Source organism: Trichechus manatus, unplaced genomic scaffold (genome assembly GCF_000243295.1).
Source record: "Trichechus manatus latirostris isolate Lorelei unplaced genomic scaffold, TriManLat1.0 scaffold00004, whole genome shotgun sequence".
Lineage (NCBI taxonomy): Eukaryota > Metazoa > Chordata > Mammalia > Sirenia > Trichechidae > Trichechus > Trichechus manatus.
Window position 1 is genome coordinate 33,201,184 of NW_004443940.1, and position 17,761 is coordinate 33,218,944.

The 17,761-nt window shown below is 50.5% G+C and overlaps 1 protein-coding gene across 1 annotated transcript in view; it reads right to left on the reverse strand.

Annotated features, from left to right (window-relative positions):
* Positions 1 to 17,761, reverse strand: part of INPP4A (inositol polyphosphate-4-phosphatase type I A) — a 103,861-nt gene that overhangs the window by 43,073 nt on the left and 43,027 nt on the right. The window contains exons 6-13 of the mRNA XM_004369329.2: positions 16,934 to 17,050; positions 16,564 to 16,643; positions 14,312 to 14,423; positions 12,736 to 12,826; positions 11,900 to 12,047; positions 8,551 to 8,681; positions 6,326 to 6,430; positions 5,723 to 5,831 (exon numbers count right to left, since the gene is read on the reverse strand). Of these exons, the coding sequence (XP_004369386.1) occupies positions 5,723 to 5,831; positions 6,326 to 6,430; positions 8,551 to 8,681; positions 11,900 to 12,047; positions 12,736 to 12,826; positions 14,312 to 14,423; positions 16,564 to 16,643; positions 16,934 to 17,050 (893 nt within the window). The remainder of the gene's footprint in view (positions 1 to 5,722; positions 5,832 to 6,325; positions 6,431 to 8,550; positions 8,682 to 11,899; positions 12,048 to 12,735; positions 12,827 to 14,311; positions 14,424 to 16,563; positions 16,644 to 16,933; positions 17,051 to 17,761) is intronic.

Here is a 17,761-nt window from a genome sequence, read left to right on the forward strand (position 1 = left end):
TAGTCTAATTGTTGAGGGGTAAAAGTAAACCTTTGGGGATAGTCTAATTGTTGAGGGGTAAAAGGAAACCTTAGGGGGTGCTTTGTGTCTACACAACAGCTTGAAATATTGAAATACAAATATTACACCTTTTATCTATATCTGTACTGATCTGTATCTGTGCCATGTGCATGCATGTGTACAGATACTGAACCATACCCAGTAATTACCCAGATGCCCAAAATCTTTCACCTCAGAACCTCATCTGTTAACTTGTAAACAGTTCTTCAATGGACACATGCGGTCTGCTTATTCCAGAAGGGGTCAATTTATCCCAGTGAGGGGACAGGCTCTGTAGTAGGTACCGGGTTTTGTCAAAAGATACTTCTGTTTTTTCATTTGGCCAGTCAGGACTTCATGTTCTGTGAACACACCCACAGTTCTCCTCCTCCACAGGTCTGACCCCACCATGTCTCCAGAAAAGTGGGCTTCCTGTGCCTCCTCCCCTGCTCCGAGACTTCTCTACTCCGAAAATTAACGTTCCATCAGATGAAGAGGAGATGGAAGAAGTGCTGAATCAAAGGGGAGGCTCCAGCACGTCACTGGCTGTGGAAACCTGTCCTTCCTCCTTCCCCACCGAGCAGCATGTGTGTCTAGGGACCTGATGCCGAAGCTATAGCCCAGCCACAGAGGCCTCTGGAGAACCAACTCCACATCCTCCAGCTGCATGGGGCCTGGCGGGTATGTCTGGCCCTACTAGGTGGAGATGATGAATTGTACGTTTCTTAACATAAGATCCCCAGTCAATCCAATATCATCAATTTATTGTCAGGACCGTCTGAGGAAGCTGAGGAGAGCAGGAAGGCGAGGTATCAGCTACCAATATGGCGGTTTCCTCTGAATAGTCTGAAGTTGTGAACTCTGAGTAGAAGGAATGAGGGACTCTGACTGGTCCCCTCAAAAACCTGCCCTTTGAGTTTTGGGGTGGAGGGGAAGGTGAAGGACAGAAGGTGCCTCTCACCACACTCTTGGTGAGTCCCACTGGAGCTGAGGGTCACCACAGTCAGGATTGAGTGCCTTCCCCACCGGGCCCTTTCCAGGGTGACCCAAACGAGGGTGACCCAGGAAGCTGCCCCCGCGCCTTCCCTTGTTGGACTACGGGACAAACATGCACACACCGAAAACCCCAACACCCCAGAAAGAAAAAAACACCCCAAGTCCACAACGCCACAAGAGGAAACAATGGATGCAGCAGACTGCGGAAGCCCATGCAGCAGACTGCGGTCCAGCCTGACAGAGAGTCATTTCACAGCGAGATGTACGCACAGCTACTTTCCAATCTGCAATCACTCTTCCAAATGAATAGATGCCGTGTAAGACAATGTAGTTAAGAAAAATACAATCTTAAAATAGAATTTAAAAAATCTATTCTTCCCAAACATTTAGAGTACATCTGTAATATATGCTGTATGTAGATATACCTATGTGTACGCAGATGAGGAAGAGCCCTGGTGGCGCAGTGGTTAAGTGCTCAGCTGCTAACTGAGAGGTCGGCGGCTCGAACCCACCAGAGAAAGACATGGGAGTCTACTTCCGTGAAGAGTACAGTCTTGGAAACCCTGTGGGGCAGTTCTGCTCTGTCCTACAGCCTCGCTGTGAGTTGGCATCGGCTCAGCGGCAACGGGTCTGGTTTTGGTTTGGTGACTCACCCTGTATTCTTACAGGCCAGGCTCTAACAACAACAATCTGGGACCCGCGGCCTGTGGCGCGTACAGCAGGGGTGAGAAGGTAAACTCCAGAGACTGGTGCTCCGGGATGGCTACGAATGTACAAGCAAGTATGCTCAACTCCCTAGTTCTAAAAATGGGGGGCCACACGAAGGAGGTGGAACGAAGGGGTGCAGACATCCTTCTGCATCACAACACAAGTACTCCCCTAACCCACCCCAAACCCACGGCCGTCGAGTTGATTCTGACTCACAGTAACCCTACAGGATAGAACAGACTGCCCCACAGGGTTTCCAAGGCTGTAAATCTTCATGGAAGCAGACTACCACATCTTTCTCCTGCGCTCCCAGGAAGTCTTAACTCCAGGGAAGAGAGACTCTCGGGTCTACCAGCTGTCCTATCTCCCCAGCTCCTCCTCAGATGACCCTGAGTCAGCCTCCGGAGGCAGAGTCCTGAGTGTGGTCTGTGTGATAGACACAGCAGACCTCAGTGGGTGCCCCACAGAGAAAAGGCGGGAGGAGGGGGTCTGCCCAGGCCCTGTCCCCAGAAGCAGCTGTGGGCTTCCCCGTCGTGAAGGCAGGAACAGCACTCACCTCCCCAAACAGTCTCCTCTCCCCTAAACTTAGAGTGTCCCCAGGGGATGGGTCCCTTCAGGGGGAACAGGTCTCAGCCTTGGAGGTGGGGGGCTTCCTCAAGACTTCCCCATCTCAGATGCCCCTTTCGAGGCCTGACACCTTAGGCAGGCCTGGCCGTGGCCCTGGGCCTCACAGGTTCCAAGGCAGCAATTCCTGAAGAGCTGCAGGTGCCTCCAGGGCCTGTCACCACATGAAGCACCACTGCAGAGCCCCGTTCTGGGCCTGGCCCCCCGTTCTGGGTCTATCCGGGAAGGGTCTGTCTGAGGGTCTGGCTGGGGAGGGCCTGGCTGGGGAGGGCCTGGGGCAGTAGTAGGGACCCCCAGGCTGCCATCTGATTCTCGGGTGGGGAAAAAAAGGCAGTTCGTTACATGAATCCTTGGTTTGTCCTCCAGGGGTAAAAATGACCCTAAGTAAGACTGGTTTAAAAATCTGCAAAAATTAATTAGTATCATGAAATGTAAGCGGGTGTCATTCACGTAAGAGGTGATAGTGATGTGAAAAATGAAAAGCCCCCGATTCTTTTAAAGGAAGGCGCAAAGTGGTTCCCAGCTGCACCCATGGGCTGCCTGAATGCCCAGTGCCTGGGGGGAGCCTTTCCCCGTATGGACTCTTCCCCATCCTGGGAGAAATAGGAGGAGTCTGTCTTCTCTCAGATTGAGTTTAGCAACAAACTGTCACCAGATTTTGCAGGTAAGACAGTAGACTGCAGATTGCTATTCATTATCAAAGAACATTGCAGTTGGAAGGGCGACCTCTGTCCACAAGGCACGCAGCGAGGGGCCCACAGCGGCACCGCTGGGGGTGGGCATGGCCCGGGAGGGCACAGTGCAGGCTTTCTCTGCGCAAGAGCAAGGATCCCACAGACACTCTCTCCACAGACAGAGAACTCACCAACACTCCTCAAAACTGCTACAGAAAAGAACCAAAACCAAGTATTAGCAGTTTGTTAGCAAATACCAAACATAAAAAAAAAAAAAAAAAAAAAATTGAAAAACCCACGTACTTTTTGTCAAGACACTGAAGATTGTTTTGAGTTCCTGACTACAGGGATGATTGAACTCAGAAGTAGCCAAATGTGTTCATTCAGGGAAGCATGGCTCTGTCTGTGCTCACGTCCCAGGGAGACGTTCCACGGGGGGGCAGCCTTCGTAGGCATTTAAAGTTTAAATAATGAAAACCTCATCTACACGTGATTTTACGACACTTGTAGGAAATTAAAGATTTATATAACATATTTGAAAAGTACTAATAAGGCATTCTGGGAAATCAGAAGTTCTGAAGTTGTTTTAACACGCAGAGTAATCGAGTATCAACCAACACTCCCAACTTTCCTGGGACAGGCGGCAGGCAGCCCCACCTCTCGATGGGCCACACAGAAGTAACGAGCTTTCTCCTTGGGGCCTCAGAGAGAGCGACCCACACGGGATCTTCAGATCGCACTCAGGCTTCCCACACAGCAAAACGCAATGGGGCAGCAGAAACGCGTGTTCTGACCGGCTGAGCAGAGCTGTGATGGCACAGAAGTTTCCTACTTCTCGTATTTCCCCAGGAGCCCTGGAATCAGTGACTCCTGAGGCACACCTAGTTACCTGGCTTGTCTGCTTAGGGAAGTGCCCTTGTGGTCTGTGATGGGGCTGAATCGGGGCCAAGCAGGCTCTCCGGGGGTCTCCCTGGGACCTCTGTCTTCAGCACTTGCATCTAAATGCTGTCCGCCCTAGAGGCTGGCGTTCCTCCCCCTAACCTCGGCCCATCCTCCCTCTCTGTCTTCCAGGCTGGCCTGCAGCAGGCTCCGCACACCTCTGAGCAGTGCGTCCCCGAAGTGTACTCTCTTCCATTCGCCTGCTCCCCACCCAGCCTCGTCCTCTGGTCAGTGATGGTCCTCGCTGTACCCCTGAGCCCTCACCCCACTGACCGGCCACTGCGCCTGACCTTTCACCCTCCGCCTGGATCCAGCCATGGTCTGTTTTCTCAAGTCGTGTCCTGACCTCCAGCCACACATCGGTCAGGCCATGGCCCGCTGGCTGCAGTGTGTACCGAAGCTCCCCGTCTCACCACCCTGCTGGGTTCTCCTGATGCTCCCCGGACCTTAGCTTCACCATCCTCAGACCGCTCCATCTTAGTGGATAAGTCCAACCCTTCCAACTCCACTTTCTGCAGGGGCTGTTCCATCGATGCCTTTAGCTTGTTCCTCCTCACCCCCAAAATCTCTCTGTGCCCCATCTTCTCCTGTCTCATCCAGGATTAACTGCCTGATCTGCTTGGCTCCACCTTCTCCAGAACCTTGCTTCGTCGATATTCTCTTCTCTTTCACCTCGCCTCATTCAATCTGATCCTTCCTATCAACCTGAACATATGCTTGAGTCCTAACTATTCTTCCCAGACCTGAGATCTTCATACTCTTACTTTATTTCATGCTTCAAAGATCTTATGGTACTATCTACACTCACCACCTCCACTTCCAACTCTGCGTCCCTTGACACATTTCAGACTTGATGGATAACATCTGGAAGATCAATGGAGTCTCCCAGGTGTCCAGCACAGCAGCTTGGATGCACAGCTCTCTCCCTGAGCCAGGTCGATGCTCTGCTCATGCTCCCACAGCACCTTCGGCATGCTTGTTTCACGGCACCTATTACTCTAAACCATGCTTGCTGACTCGTTTGCTTCACAGACAAGGCCCTGAGCTCCTCAGGGGCCAGGTGTACCAACCCTATGTCTCTGGTCACCAGCACACAGCCCAGCACAGAGCAGGCTGGCAGTGAGGCCAGCTCTCCCTGTCAGCCCCTTGCCCACAGGAACGCGCACCTGGCTGCACCTCACTGCACGTCACCGCCTGTGCCATTCCCTTGTTCTGAAATGCCCTTCCCTGCCCTGCCTACCTGGCACCTTCTGCTCTAGATGTTAGCGCGCTGCAGCCCGCTGGGTCCTTCCAAAACTAGGACTGCTTATCAATGCCGTCCTCTTGGAACGCAAACCATCTGTTCCAGGCTTTACATCTTGGGGTGCTCGACTGACCGATCGTGAACTCTGATGGATGGCCAAGCCAACAGAGAGTCCACACAGGGGGGCTCCCTGAAGCACCATGTTAAAGGTGGATCAGCAGTTCCCGTTAACACAATTTGCTACTCATTGGAAGGAAGGAACCACTAATCAGGTGCCTTCATCACCCCCCCCAGCTCAGTCTCTCTCTCACACAGACACACATACACACGCACACACGCGCACAGAGCGGCACAGGCTCCATAAGGCAGCTCCTCCCACCACGCAGAAGCAGATTGGGACGGCTGGCATGTTTTCACGGCCATATAGACATGTATTTTTTTTAACTTGGGAAGCATCAGACAGTGGCTCAAAGACCACGAAGCCCCTCCAGCTACTTACTGTTTCTTGGTCTCTTCAAACTTGTGCAGCTTTTTGCGGAGACCTCCTGATTTGAAACCCTGGCAGTGTGCTGCTGGGGCACCGATAGTGACGATGTCGTAGTTCTGATCTGAACGACAGAAAGCTCCTCTCCGTTACTCTGGGCTCAGGCCTGGGGACAAGCCAGCTATAGGGACTGGCACACGTGTCTAGGATCCTGCCCCACCAGCAATTTTCCAAGCCACCTTCGGCTCCCTTAATCCCACAGCCCGGGCTGGCCGAGGGCCTGCTGGAGCCCAGCACCATCATCCCAGCAAAGAGGGGCTTCTACATGTCTCCAGATAGAGCCACACAGGGCTGTAGGAATGCACACGACATCCCTTCTGGAAACATGGCTGATGGGCATCTTTCTGCCACAGAAACTAAGGGGAAGCGGGAGGGAGAGGAGACCAGGGGAAGGGGTTTGCGTTCCTTAACAAAGGTCCTTGTGACGTGTCTCCTATCTGAGCTACCCAGAAGAACAGGCTGGGAAGGCTGGGGCATGTGGAGCAGCCCAGGGACCAAGCACCCAGAAACACACAGAGTCAGACGTGGATTCAACAAGAGGGTCAGAAAAAGAGTTACCTGATCCTCCATCATCTTGAACTCTCATCCTTTGTATGTGCAAGTTTGTGGGAACAAATTCTAACTTCTTCTCTGCTTTCAAACTGCTTGCTTTGAACGAGGGACCTGAGAAACAAGACACAAGAAAGCAAAGGTCGCCGACGGGCAGGCTGCACCCACGGGCGGCCGCTGGGGAGCGCGACATCGGGGGGGCGGCGGGCAGGCCCTGGCGGTGGTCTCGAGGATTCCAAGTTGTCCCTGACTCCGCTTCATTTCCAGATGCGGGTGGGTAAAATGTTGAAGGGAGGGCAGCTCGCTGGCCAGGAGACTGGTTCTGGGTGCTCAGGTGGACAAAAGAGCCGGGCAGAAGCAAGATCAGAACAGCAGGGTAATGGTGTCCTGCCTTGCCGTGACTCAGCTCTCAACCCAGAGACGTGACGTGAAGACGTGATGATGCACAGCACAGCGTCAGCACCACTATAAAAAGCCAACGGGTCCGTGCCAGAAACCGCCTGCTCCAACTCTAGACTGCCACCATCCGAGAGCTACGAAACTGCTTCAGCTAGCGCGACACATCTCAACTGCGAGACGTGATGACAAGGTCTGCTCGTGACCCAAGTCTACTGAGATGAACAATGCCAGCCAGCAGTGACCTTAGCCCCCGGGAACACAAATTTAAATGCGCTCCCTTGTTTATGCTGGTTTGTTAGAGGAAGTTGAACAATGCTTTATAATAACATCCACAATCTCATTCCTATAATCAGAATCCATAACGAATTAAATGAAGAACAGCATGCCTAGAAAAGAAAGAGCTTAGAAATTAAACTGGCAATCAGAAGAGAAGAAGAAATAGACGTTCCATGTAGTGGGGGGAAAAAATTAATTTGGTGTTGTTACGTGCTGTTTGGTCGCTTCCGACTCATAGGACCCCACCTACAACAGAAGGAAACGAACTTTACCCGCCTACAAGAGGCCCAGTAGCGGTTGTTTGGTTTGCTTTTTGCCATAGGAGGCTGTTCTCCAGGGCCCGACACATAGGGAGTGGTCCACAGACAGCGGCACTGCACCACGGGGGTCTGTGAGAAACGCAGACTCCCACACCCTGCCAGATCAGAACCTGCATTCTCACAGGGCTCTCAGAGGATCTGACGCACATCAACACCGAGAAGCTCTGCTCTAGAAAACTCAAGGCTGGGTGGGTTTCACATTTCCCTGGGGAGCAGGTATCCTGCATGGGTAGGTCTTTAAGCTTCTTCAGGCAAAAGACGCCATTTTATCTGAAGCTCACTCTTCAGATTCAAATCGAACCCGGGGTGTCGCCATCTTGGCACCATTCCTGTATTGGCTTCTTCTCAGCCAAGTTCATGGGTAGGTTCGTGTGTTCTGGGTCAAAACCGTATCATGGGCCTATGATCTTCCTTACACCCTGAAATCCCATTATGTAGGCGGGAGGAGGGAAGAACTTGAAGAAAGAGAATAATTCCAACTGCATTAAACGAAGTAATGAAAAAACACCCAAAAAATTCATTCCATTTGCCAGAAAAAGAGAACAAGTTACGAAGAACCTTCTAAATCCAGCCTGAGCGTGCTGTGGAAATCAGCTGGCATCTTTCAAGGAGAAAAGGCGACGTGTCTGCACTTCGCTTCCTCTTTCCAGTCTTAAGGGGAGACTCAGACAATTCACACGTTTAGTACACGGACCGCTGGATATTTAAACTGAGAGATTCAGAAAGCTGCTTTATCTCAGGGGAACAGCCTGGTCGTTCACTGCAACCAGACCAAGATGAAAGAAGGACATGAACGAGTAGCCCGGGCGTCTGGTCCTCTCCGTCCTCGTTCTGCAGCGGTCGCTCTGGTAGATGGCGCAAGGAGAAGCAGGGCCAACACCAAGGCCCTAACATGCAGCATAAACGGCACACAGACCGTAATTCACAACCCACGGACATCAGAAGATAAGCTGGATAAACGGGATCTCCGAAAAATTAAACACTTTTGCTCACCAAAAGAGTAAAAAGAGAACCTACAGACTGGGAAAAAATTTTTGGCTAAGACATAATCAGAGAAAAGATTTTCAATGCAATTCTCATTTGTCTTTTTAATTAAGATCTAAAAAACCCATACTTGAAAGGAGTCACACCAACATGAGAATCTTTTGAACAATATATTCCAGTGTCTGTCAGTGAGGGTATTTCGGTGACATGGGGTTGCAGATTTCTGGACAGCTGACAAGGAGACACAGTACTCACCTTTGTACTGATGAAGGTCGGTCAGGTTCTCCTGGTATGTGAGGATGATGGTCTGGTACTGAGTGACAATCTGGCGTCGGAGGCTCTCCCAGCACGGGGACAGCTCCCCCAGCTCCTCCAGTTCACAGACCCTAAAAGCAAGACATGCAGACATCAGGCCGTGGAGCTGGCTAGCCTCCTGGAGAGGCACATGCGTCCTCGCCAGGAGGAACAAGTGTCCATGGAGGCATCCCCCTTGAGGCCCAGGCCAGGGGCTGCTCCACAAGCCGAAAGGGCAGCTGCTGGGGCTCAGGGAGGGGTGGCTATATGAGAAGTAGGGCTGACCACGTGGGAAAGTGTTCCGTGAAGCTTTAACAGGCGCTTAGTCAAATGCACAAGGAAACCTAAAAGGGAGAGGTGAGCAGGGGGAAGTGAGGGGTACGTGCTGCCACGGCATCCCAACGGCCCCCCCATGGCGCCCTGACGGCCCCCCACAGCCTCCTGATGGCCTTCCATAGAGGCCATGCAGGCAAAGGACTGGACAGCAGCCTGTCTGAGTCTGAGCACACAGCTGCATGCACCCCTCAGAGCACAAAAGGACAAAAGGCTTGTCAGCAACTGCTCAGAGGCCTTCTCCTCGCCTCCCACTCTCCCCTGGGAGGCTGCCATGGGGTCCTCAGGTTCTGATGAGGTGTGAGGCCTTCTGTCCCAACCCCCGCTGAACAGAGATGCAGACTACAAAACCGCTTGTCTTTGGGCTAGAATGGGCTTCTCAGCCCCTGGGTCAGGCCTTGCCTTCTCTTGTATGTGTGTGCTTGACAGGTGGGGGAGAGAGGAGAGGGGGAAGGCAGGGAGTAGGAAGACGAGGAGAAGGGAAAACAAGCAACTATTAACTCTAGGAAAAATAAAAGCTGTGTGAGAACTGAGATGTCAACTCCTTAGCTCAGCAGTAAATAATGACTACAGAATGATGAATACAACATCAAATTCAACAAAAAATAAGGTGTAACTACATGAGGGAAGTGGGGAACGGGAAAGTGAAAATCCTCACCACAGGAAACAAACCCCTGCCATCAAGTTTCTGACCACAGAGACCCTACAGGACAGAGAAGAACTGTCCCATGAGGTTTCCAAGGAGCAACTGGTGGATTTGAACTGCCAGCCTTTCAGCTAGCAGCCGAGCTCTATCCACTGCGCAACCAGGGCTCCCACCACAGGGAATCAGTCGCTAATCCCTGAAATGGATTAATTCAGAGAGTCGTTTTTACACACACGGTAAACCTGACAACAGTTAAATGTGGTTGTTTCTGAGAAGTGGGTCAGAAAGTAGGGCCACAGGACTACTGTTTTCTGTGAAAAGACCCTTGACACTCTTTCCTTTCTATACCGTGCACAAGTTTCCTTGGAGAAAAACAAAACCTAATTTTATGAAAGTGTTTGGCCACCTGCGAAATTGCTGAAACTTAAAAAGGACAATTTATTATTATTAAACTAGAAACAATAATGTGAAAGAACACCAGTGCAGGCAAGGCTGTGGAGAAACTGATGTTCTCCTCACGACTACAAACCTGCATCGCCAGCCACTGGTCACGAAGCCCTGGTCAACGCCTGGCTGCTAACCCAAAGGGCGGCGGTTCGAAGCCACCCAGCGGCTCCGGGGGAGAAAGGCCTGGAGATCTGCTCTCATGGAGATTACAGCCAAGAAAACCCTATGGGGCAGTTTGACTCTGTCACATGGGGTTGCTATGAGTTGGAATTGACCTGATGGCACCCAGCAGTAACAACAGCCGTTGGCCTGCTCCTGGAGCACGTGAGCCCTGCCTGCCTCGGGGCTGCTGCCGGCCCCTCTCTGGAACGTCTTTGCTCCGGCATCTCACGTGGCTCCTTCACCCTGCTCTCTCTCTGGTTTCATTTCCTCGCACCACGGACACGTGTGGGGCTCCTACATGGAGCACTGGTGCCCTCATTACGATCGCCTTCCACAGTCCATCCTGTCCACCGAGATGCTTTCCCCACGAGCATGGTGTCTGACAAGCGTTTGGTTCCAAAACCTCAAAACTAAGGCGCTTACCGAAGGAGCAAACTTCTTAAACCGAGAGCATACCGAATCATGGAAAAGTATGTCATAATTATAAATTATGACATGAAAACTGAAGATACATGGAAAAGTAAATTGTAGCTACATAACAGAGTCCGTGTGTGGTACAAAAAGTTAACGCACTCGGCTGCTAACTGAAAAGTTTGGGTCTGCTCAGAGTTGCCTCGGAAGAAAGGCCTGGAGATCTACCTCCAAAAAATCAGTCACCAAAAACCTTGTGAAGCACAGTTCTACTCTGACACGCAGGGTGTCGCCATGGGTCAGAATCGAGTCAAAGAAGACTGCAAGCTACATAAACATACACAAACACGGACAAAGCTGAAAGGAGATTTAAAAAACGAAAATAACTATACAATATTTACATACATAGATAAAGCAATGCAGTGAAATATTAACAGCTGGTAAATTTAGGTGACAGGTATATATACGTGTGTGTGTTCACTGCCTTATTGTAATTTTTCTTTAAGTTTGAATTTTTTTCAAGATAAAGAGTTTAACAAAATAGGTGTATTAAAACAGTAGGATTCTGGCTGTATCGTTTTCTTTCAGGTTTGTTATACTGTGCTTTTTAATTAAAACTGTTTTATGACAAGGAGTAGACATGACAGGCTGAGCTAGGCAGGGGACAGTCTGCAGTGCCTGGCCCACTGCTCAGGCCTTCTTCCTGCTGAGAACCAATAAAAAATATGCCCTTAACTAAGAGATGTGGAGGGGTTTCCACCCTCGCCCTAAAGGGACCTCAGCACCCTGACAAGTCATACTCATGATTCTGGAGCCCCCATCACTGTGGCTCCAAAAGATGCCCTAAACCAAAAACCAAACCCATTGCTGTCAACTCGATCCCGACTCACAGTGACCCTGTAGGACAAAGAACTGCCCCATATGGTTTCCAAGGAGTGGCTAGTGGATTTGAACTGCCAACCTTTTGGTTAGCAGCCCAGCTCTTAACCACTGGAAATTGTTGAACCAAGGGAGTTCTAATCAAAGAATGACCAGCTATTTCTAACTTCCTGAAGACCGAACAAAAGGAGGAAAAAACGAGGAACAGGAGGAGCAGGTCTGAGCACACATCTGGCTCCTCAAGCACACTGCTGTGAAATCTCGTGCCAGAACCCCGTGTCATAGATGAGAAACCAAAGCTTTGACAAGCCCAGGCTGGCGAGTGGCAGAGGTGGGGTTTGCAGCAAGCCTATCTGATGCCAGGCTCTGCCCACCACAACGTGGAGCTTTCTAGAAAAGAAGGGGCACCTTACGTGGGCAGGATGGCCTCACCTGGCCGCGTCTTCTTCCAGCAGGAGCTTCACGAACTGCCGGGGCACATGCAGGGACAGCACACTCTCCGCCATCTGCTCCAGGATCCGCAGGTGGTTACCGTCCGTGGTCGGGAAGCGGTACATGCGGCAGATGGCGCCGCCAAACACTGAGGCGGGGAGGCAGGGGGAACAGAGGCTGTGTGTGGGCTGGCTGCAGGCCTGCCTCGTGCTCCCCCATCCCCGGCCCTCGACTGCGGGTGACACCCTCACATCTTACTGTTCATCTCAGGGCAATTAAAACACCAAAACCACCAAGTCACTGACCCTGAAAATTTCTCTCCCTGGAGTGGGCAATCTTCTTGCCCCAGAGCATATAACTAACTCTGAAGTGCAAGAGGCTGAGGGTGGGCTAAGGGGCTGGTTCTTAGGAGCCCTGGTGGCACAATGGTTAAGCGCTCAGCTGCTAACCGAAAGGTTGGTGCTTCAAAGCCATCCAGTGGCTCCTCAGGAGAAAGACCTGGTGATCTGCTCCCATGAAGATCACAGCCTAGAAAGCCCTAAGGGGCAGTTCTCCTCGTCACACAGGGTCTCCACAGGCGGAAAATCAGCCTAGAAAGCCCTAAGGGGCAGTTCTCCTCGTCACATGGGGTCTCCACAGGCGGAAAATCAACTTGACAGCACCAACAACAAGCCCAATGCGGAAACAGGGCAGAGTGAAGAAGAACCACCCTTCTCCGAGCATTGCTAATGCTTCACAGAGCTGGCTAGGAGAACGCGTGTGCTGATGAAGAGCACAGAGGTGACTCACAGCTGGTGGGGAGGAAAGGGTGACTGCCAACGGGGGAAGCCGCTTACCCGATTTTAGTAAAGTGTCTTTTCGCAATGAAGCATATTTGGATCGGATTCCCAGTGACTCGGTCAAGCTCTCATCAACGGGCAGAACCATCTAATAGCACGTACAGAAAAACACAAGAATCCTGTGAGGCTTGGATGACTCCGGAGCACTCGACAGAAATGTGACCTAAATACATCATAAAAGAACTTTTCAAATTAATATCCACCATTATAGTCTATAATAATAAACTGCCCAAGTCACAGGACAAATTAGTTCACCTCCCAGTAGACACTGAAAGTATTTCACACAGTTTTCTAAAAATGCACCTCTTTTGCCTACATCACTTCAATGTGCTACTGTGTAAGATGAAAAAGAGGGAATAGATGATGCCTAGGAATACCTCCAGGACTGTCGCTCTGGGCTTCTTCGGGTAAAATGTGGTATCCCGACATTTTCCAACAGTGACTGGTTACCACTGTCAGGGTTCTTAACTTAGAATTCTAGTCGGAGAGCCTGAGGGTGCCTGTGTGAGAGACTGCCTGTGTGAGAGAGGGCGAGGGAGAGTGTGCGCTGGAGAGAGGGTGAGAGAGAGGAGGGGGCAGTGTGTGTGAGAGGGAAGTGTGAGAGAGTGTGCGCTGGAGAGAGGGTGAGAGAGAGGAGGGGGCAGTGTGTGTGAGAGGGAAGTGTGAGAGAGTGTGCGCTGGAGAGAGGGTGGGTGTGTGTGTGTGAGAGGAAGTGTGAGAGAGTGTGCGCTGGAGGGTGTGTGTGTTGTGTGCGTGAGAGAGAGAGTGCGTGCTGAGAGAGGGTGTGTGTGTGCGTGAGAGAGTGTGTGCTGGAGAGAGGGTTGGGGGGATTGTGTGTGAGAGAGCGTGTGCTGGAGAGAGGGTGGGTGTGTGTGTGTGAGAGAGTGTGTGCTGAGACAGGGTGAGAGAGGAGGGGGGAGTGTGTGAGAGGGAAGTGTGAGAGAGTGCGTGCTGGAGAGAGGGTGGGGGGATTGTGTGTGAGAGTGTGTGCTGGAGACAGGGTGGAGGGGAGTGTGTGTGAGAGAGTGTGTGCTGGAGACAGGGTGGAGGGGAGTGTGTGTCGAGAGGAAGTGTGTGAGAGTGTGTACTGGAGAGAGGGTGAGAGAGAGAGGAGGGGGGAGTGTGCATGAGAAGGTATGGGTGTGTGGAGGTAGGGTGTGTGTTAAGCCACCACAGGGCATGACTGTGTTAGGGGAGGAGGATATCATCACATAGAATAGATAATAGGCATCTCCAAGGAATCATCTACTCATGACCCCACACCCTCACAGGGCCCTTCTACCCCTCTGACCGCAGGGCTCCCATTTGGCTCTCACCCACGTGCTCTCGCCCTCTCTCTCTAGAGGTGGTTGTCACAGAGCCCCGAGCAGAGGCAGGCTCCAGGGTACAGACCCTTGAAGCCGTGCAGCCCTCCCCTGCGGGGGCACCATTCTCTATACTTTGAGATGTGCCTGGGGAGAACTGTAGGGTCCTACTGGGGGCCGCACTCAGCAGCCCACCGAGCCTACAGGCTAAGTCGTCAAGACGGTCCTCTCACTCTTCCTAATGCAGGGGAGAAAGGTGGCATGCTCACCCTCCCATTGACGGTGTCCAGAGCCCGGGTCACAGGGGGTCGCTGGTCTGACTTCTCATCCATCTGCCAGCCTATCACGGTGATGTTACCCACACGGTCACTCTCTGCAGACCTGCAAAGAGCAACATGCTTTGACGAGTGGCTTCGTGACTGGGCTTCACTTGCTGCTTTAGATGAAAATCTCAGCCATCCTGGGTCATCAAGGTGTCCTGGGAGTGCCCACCCAGTCATCTGGTCAGTCAACATTCACTGATGCACAGGCTCCAGGGGGAGGCAGTGGAGGGGCTGTGTCCAGAGGAGAATAAAGCACTGCAGAAGTGTGTGGATAAGGAACATCTAAGTCCACCTGGTTGAGGAATACCTAAGTTAGCTGGTTGGGGAACACCTAAGTCCACCTGTTTGAGGAACACCTAAGTTACCTGGCTGAGGAACACCTAAGCTCAGCTAGTTGAGGAATACCTAAGTTACCTGGTTGGGGAACACCTAAGTCCAGCTGGTTGAGGAACACCTAAGGCTACCTGGTGAAGCCAGAAGAGGCTTCTCAGAGGGAGGCAGTGCTTGTCTCGGAGCTGCCTGTGAGTTCCTGGGCTCACTCGTGCCCAGAGTGATAGAAACACCTTAGAATCATGGCTTGACACCACCTATTCTGGCACTGAACCCCTTTCTGCCCCTTCCCCACTCTGCCTTCCATCTCTGATTAACCCCAACGTTTAGGCCTAGACTCCTGAGTAAATTGAGACCACCCACGGTTTCACGAAGCGCTGAAGCTTAACATGATAAAGTGGACACCACTCAGCCCTGGTCAGCTTGACCCCGAAGAGCCCTCAAGCTGACTGGTGGCCGCCTGGGCTCACCTGATTCATCCAGGAAAGCCCCCAGGGACAGCCTGGAGCCTCGGGCTTTTTATTTGATATCTGACTTGAGTAGGTTCTAAATTTTCATGTGGTCACATCTACTGATCACTTCCTGTGTGACTTTCTCTCACTGTTCTCATGCCAGGAAAGTCCCTCCATGCTACAGTCTACTCAACAGTCACCTTTAGCTCCTTTTTAAAAAGAATGATGTCCATTCTCACATTTAACTCTACTCCATTGTTGCTGAGTCAATTCTGACTCATAGCGACCCTACAGGACAGAGTAGAACTGCCCCATAGGTTTTCCAGAGAGTGGCTGGTGGATTCGAACCATCGACCTTTCGGTTAGCAGCTGAGCTCTTACCCAGTGCGCCACACTTAACTCAAATCCAACTGAACGGGTTCTAGCGTGTGATGGACCTGAATATTTTTCTCAAATAGCCTTTCCTCCTACCTCACTCCTCTCGTTTTACCTGAGATCCATCCTTTGTCATGAGACAAGTTCTCCATACTAAGGGTGGCTGCAGGGCCCTCGTCCTGCCCTGATCAGCCAGCTGGTGCCGACAACATTGTCACTACTGTAGCTTCAGAATGTCCCAACATCTAGTAGGCAATTAATCTTCTTTACTGACACTTTCTCTGCTATGTTAGACTGTTTTTTCCACCTGATATGAGAGTTCCAATTTTTACATTATCTTCAAAAAAGAACACCGGCCAGGATTTTGATAGGAATCGCCCCTACGATGAATTTGGGAAGGGTCGACATCTTGACACCTTTCATCTTCCCATTCAGGGACACAATGGGGGTTTTGCTTTCATTCATTAATTTCTTCCACAGCTGTTTACCGAGAACCTATTACGTGCCAGGCACTGCGTTAGGTGCCTGAGATACAGCAACGAAGAAAAAAACAAACCAAACTCGTTGCCGTCGAGTTGATTCTGACTCATAGTGGCCCTAGAGGACAGGGTAGAACTGCTCCATAGGGTTTCCAAGAAGCAGCTGGTGGATTTGAACTGCTGACCTTTTGGTTAGCAGCCGTAGCTCGGCATAGGAAAGCAGACAATGATCCCTGCTCCCTGGGAGAGTACATTCTACTGGGGAAGAGACAGATAAGAGGCAAGTGCATTTATTATTGTTCCATCTGTACTGACATTCCTTTAGGTGTAAGTACAGCTGTGCAGGTTTCCTTCCTGTGGGTGCCACACATTCCCATTTCCCGTCAGGCCCTTTGATAGGCTGAGTGGTTCATTTTGCCTCAGCAGACCATCAGCTCCCCTCAGAATGGCCTCTGGGAGCGGGCAGGTACGCTGTCTCTCTGTTGGGAAATGGGCCCTTTCCCACCTGTTTCCTGACCTTATCATTTCAGATTCTGTCAAAGAAATGAAATTCAATACCAACCTTAGTGTTAAATGCAACCTATGATGCTTATCCTGGAGCAGGTCTTTGACAACAAAGGATCCAGAGCCGAGTAAATACATCTGGGAAGAGAGGGTGGAGAGAGACAGGGTGAGTGCTCTCACTTTGCCTCTGGTCCAATTACCACGCCCCAGGGAAGTCTAGCTGGCTGGCGCCCACAATACATTGGACCCTCATCTCACAAGCCCAACAGAGATGATGGGGGAGAAATTCCCAAAGGCAAATACATTTAGATGTTAGCTAAGCTGTGAGCCAGAACTAAAGTCAATCTTGTGTTCATTTCTCACTCAAATGATTACATAAGTTAAAGAAAGGGAAGAAAATTAGGCAAACTAATAGCATGCTACTTAACTGTTCCCTGAGATCTATCTTTGACATCATAGACAGATAGTTTGATTTGTGTCATCTGATTGATAAGAGAGTCTTGAAAGAAGGCAATACTGCTTAGAAATATAGGATTGTTGGTTCCCTAGAACAAAAAAAAAAACAATATGTGTACTACTGTTTCATGAGAAACTATTAGTTCTGTAAGCCTTCACCTGAAGTATAATAAAAAAAAAAAAAAAAAAAAAAAAGATATTATTAGAAAATAATCAGAATATAGTGCCAAAGTTTTTTTTTAAGTAATTTTGCTTTTGAAATACACCAAAATTTTCAGAATGAGAAATTAACATTCTTAACAGCTTGGAGAAACACAAATGATAATGGTAGCTTAAATGAATTCACACAACCAAAACACTACTTTCCAAAAGAGGAAAAAGTAGTCTGACACCTTTAGTCTGTAGTCTTACAGACCCAGATACAACTAACAGGCCCATTGGCACAAGCTGGGCCCAAAGGCTCACTTCTACATGTTTCTCACTCAATAGGGGGATTTTCTGAAACTGAAATGGGTTGAATGTCCACATGTATTCTCAGTCTCTCAACAACAACGAAAAAGCTTAGCATGTATCTTCTTTTTGGGCCAGTTTCCTAAGTGCTTTGGGCCATACTGGTATTTGCAAATACAGAAAGGTCAAAGTTGACTGTACTCTCACCACCTAGGACTTCTTCACGAATTCCACTTGTCAACCCTACATATCCCCCTGGACCTACTCAGACACATCCTCTGGGACCTTGCTCTTCAGTGTGTGATCCCCAAACTGCAGAACACCATCACCTGGGAGTTCCCAAGAAATGC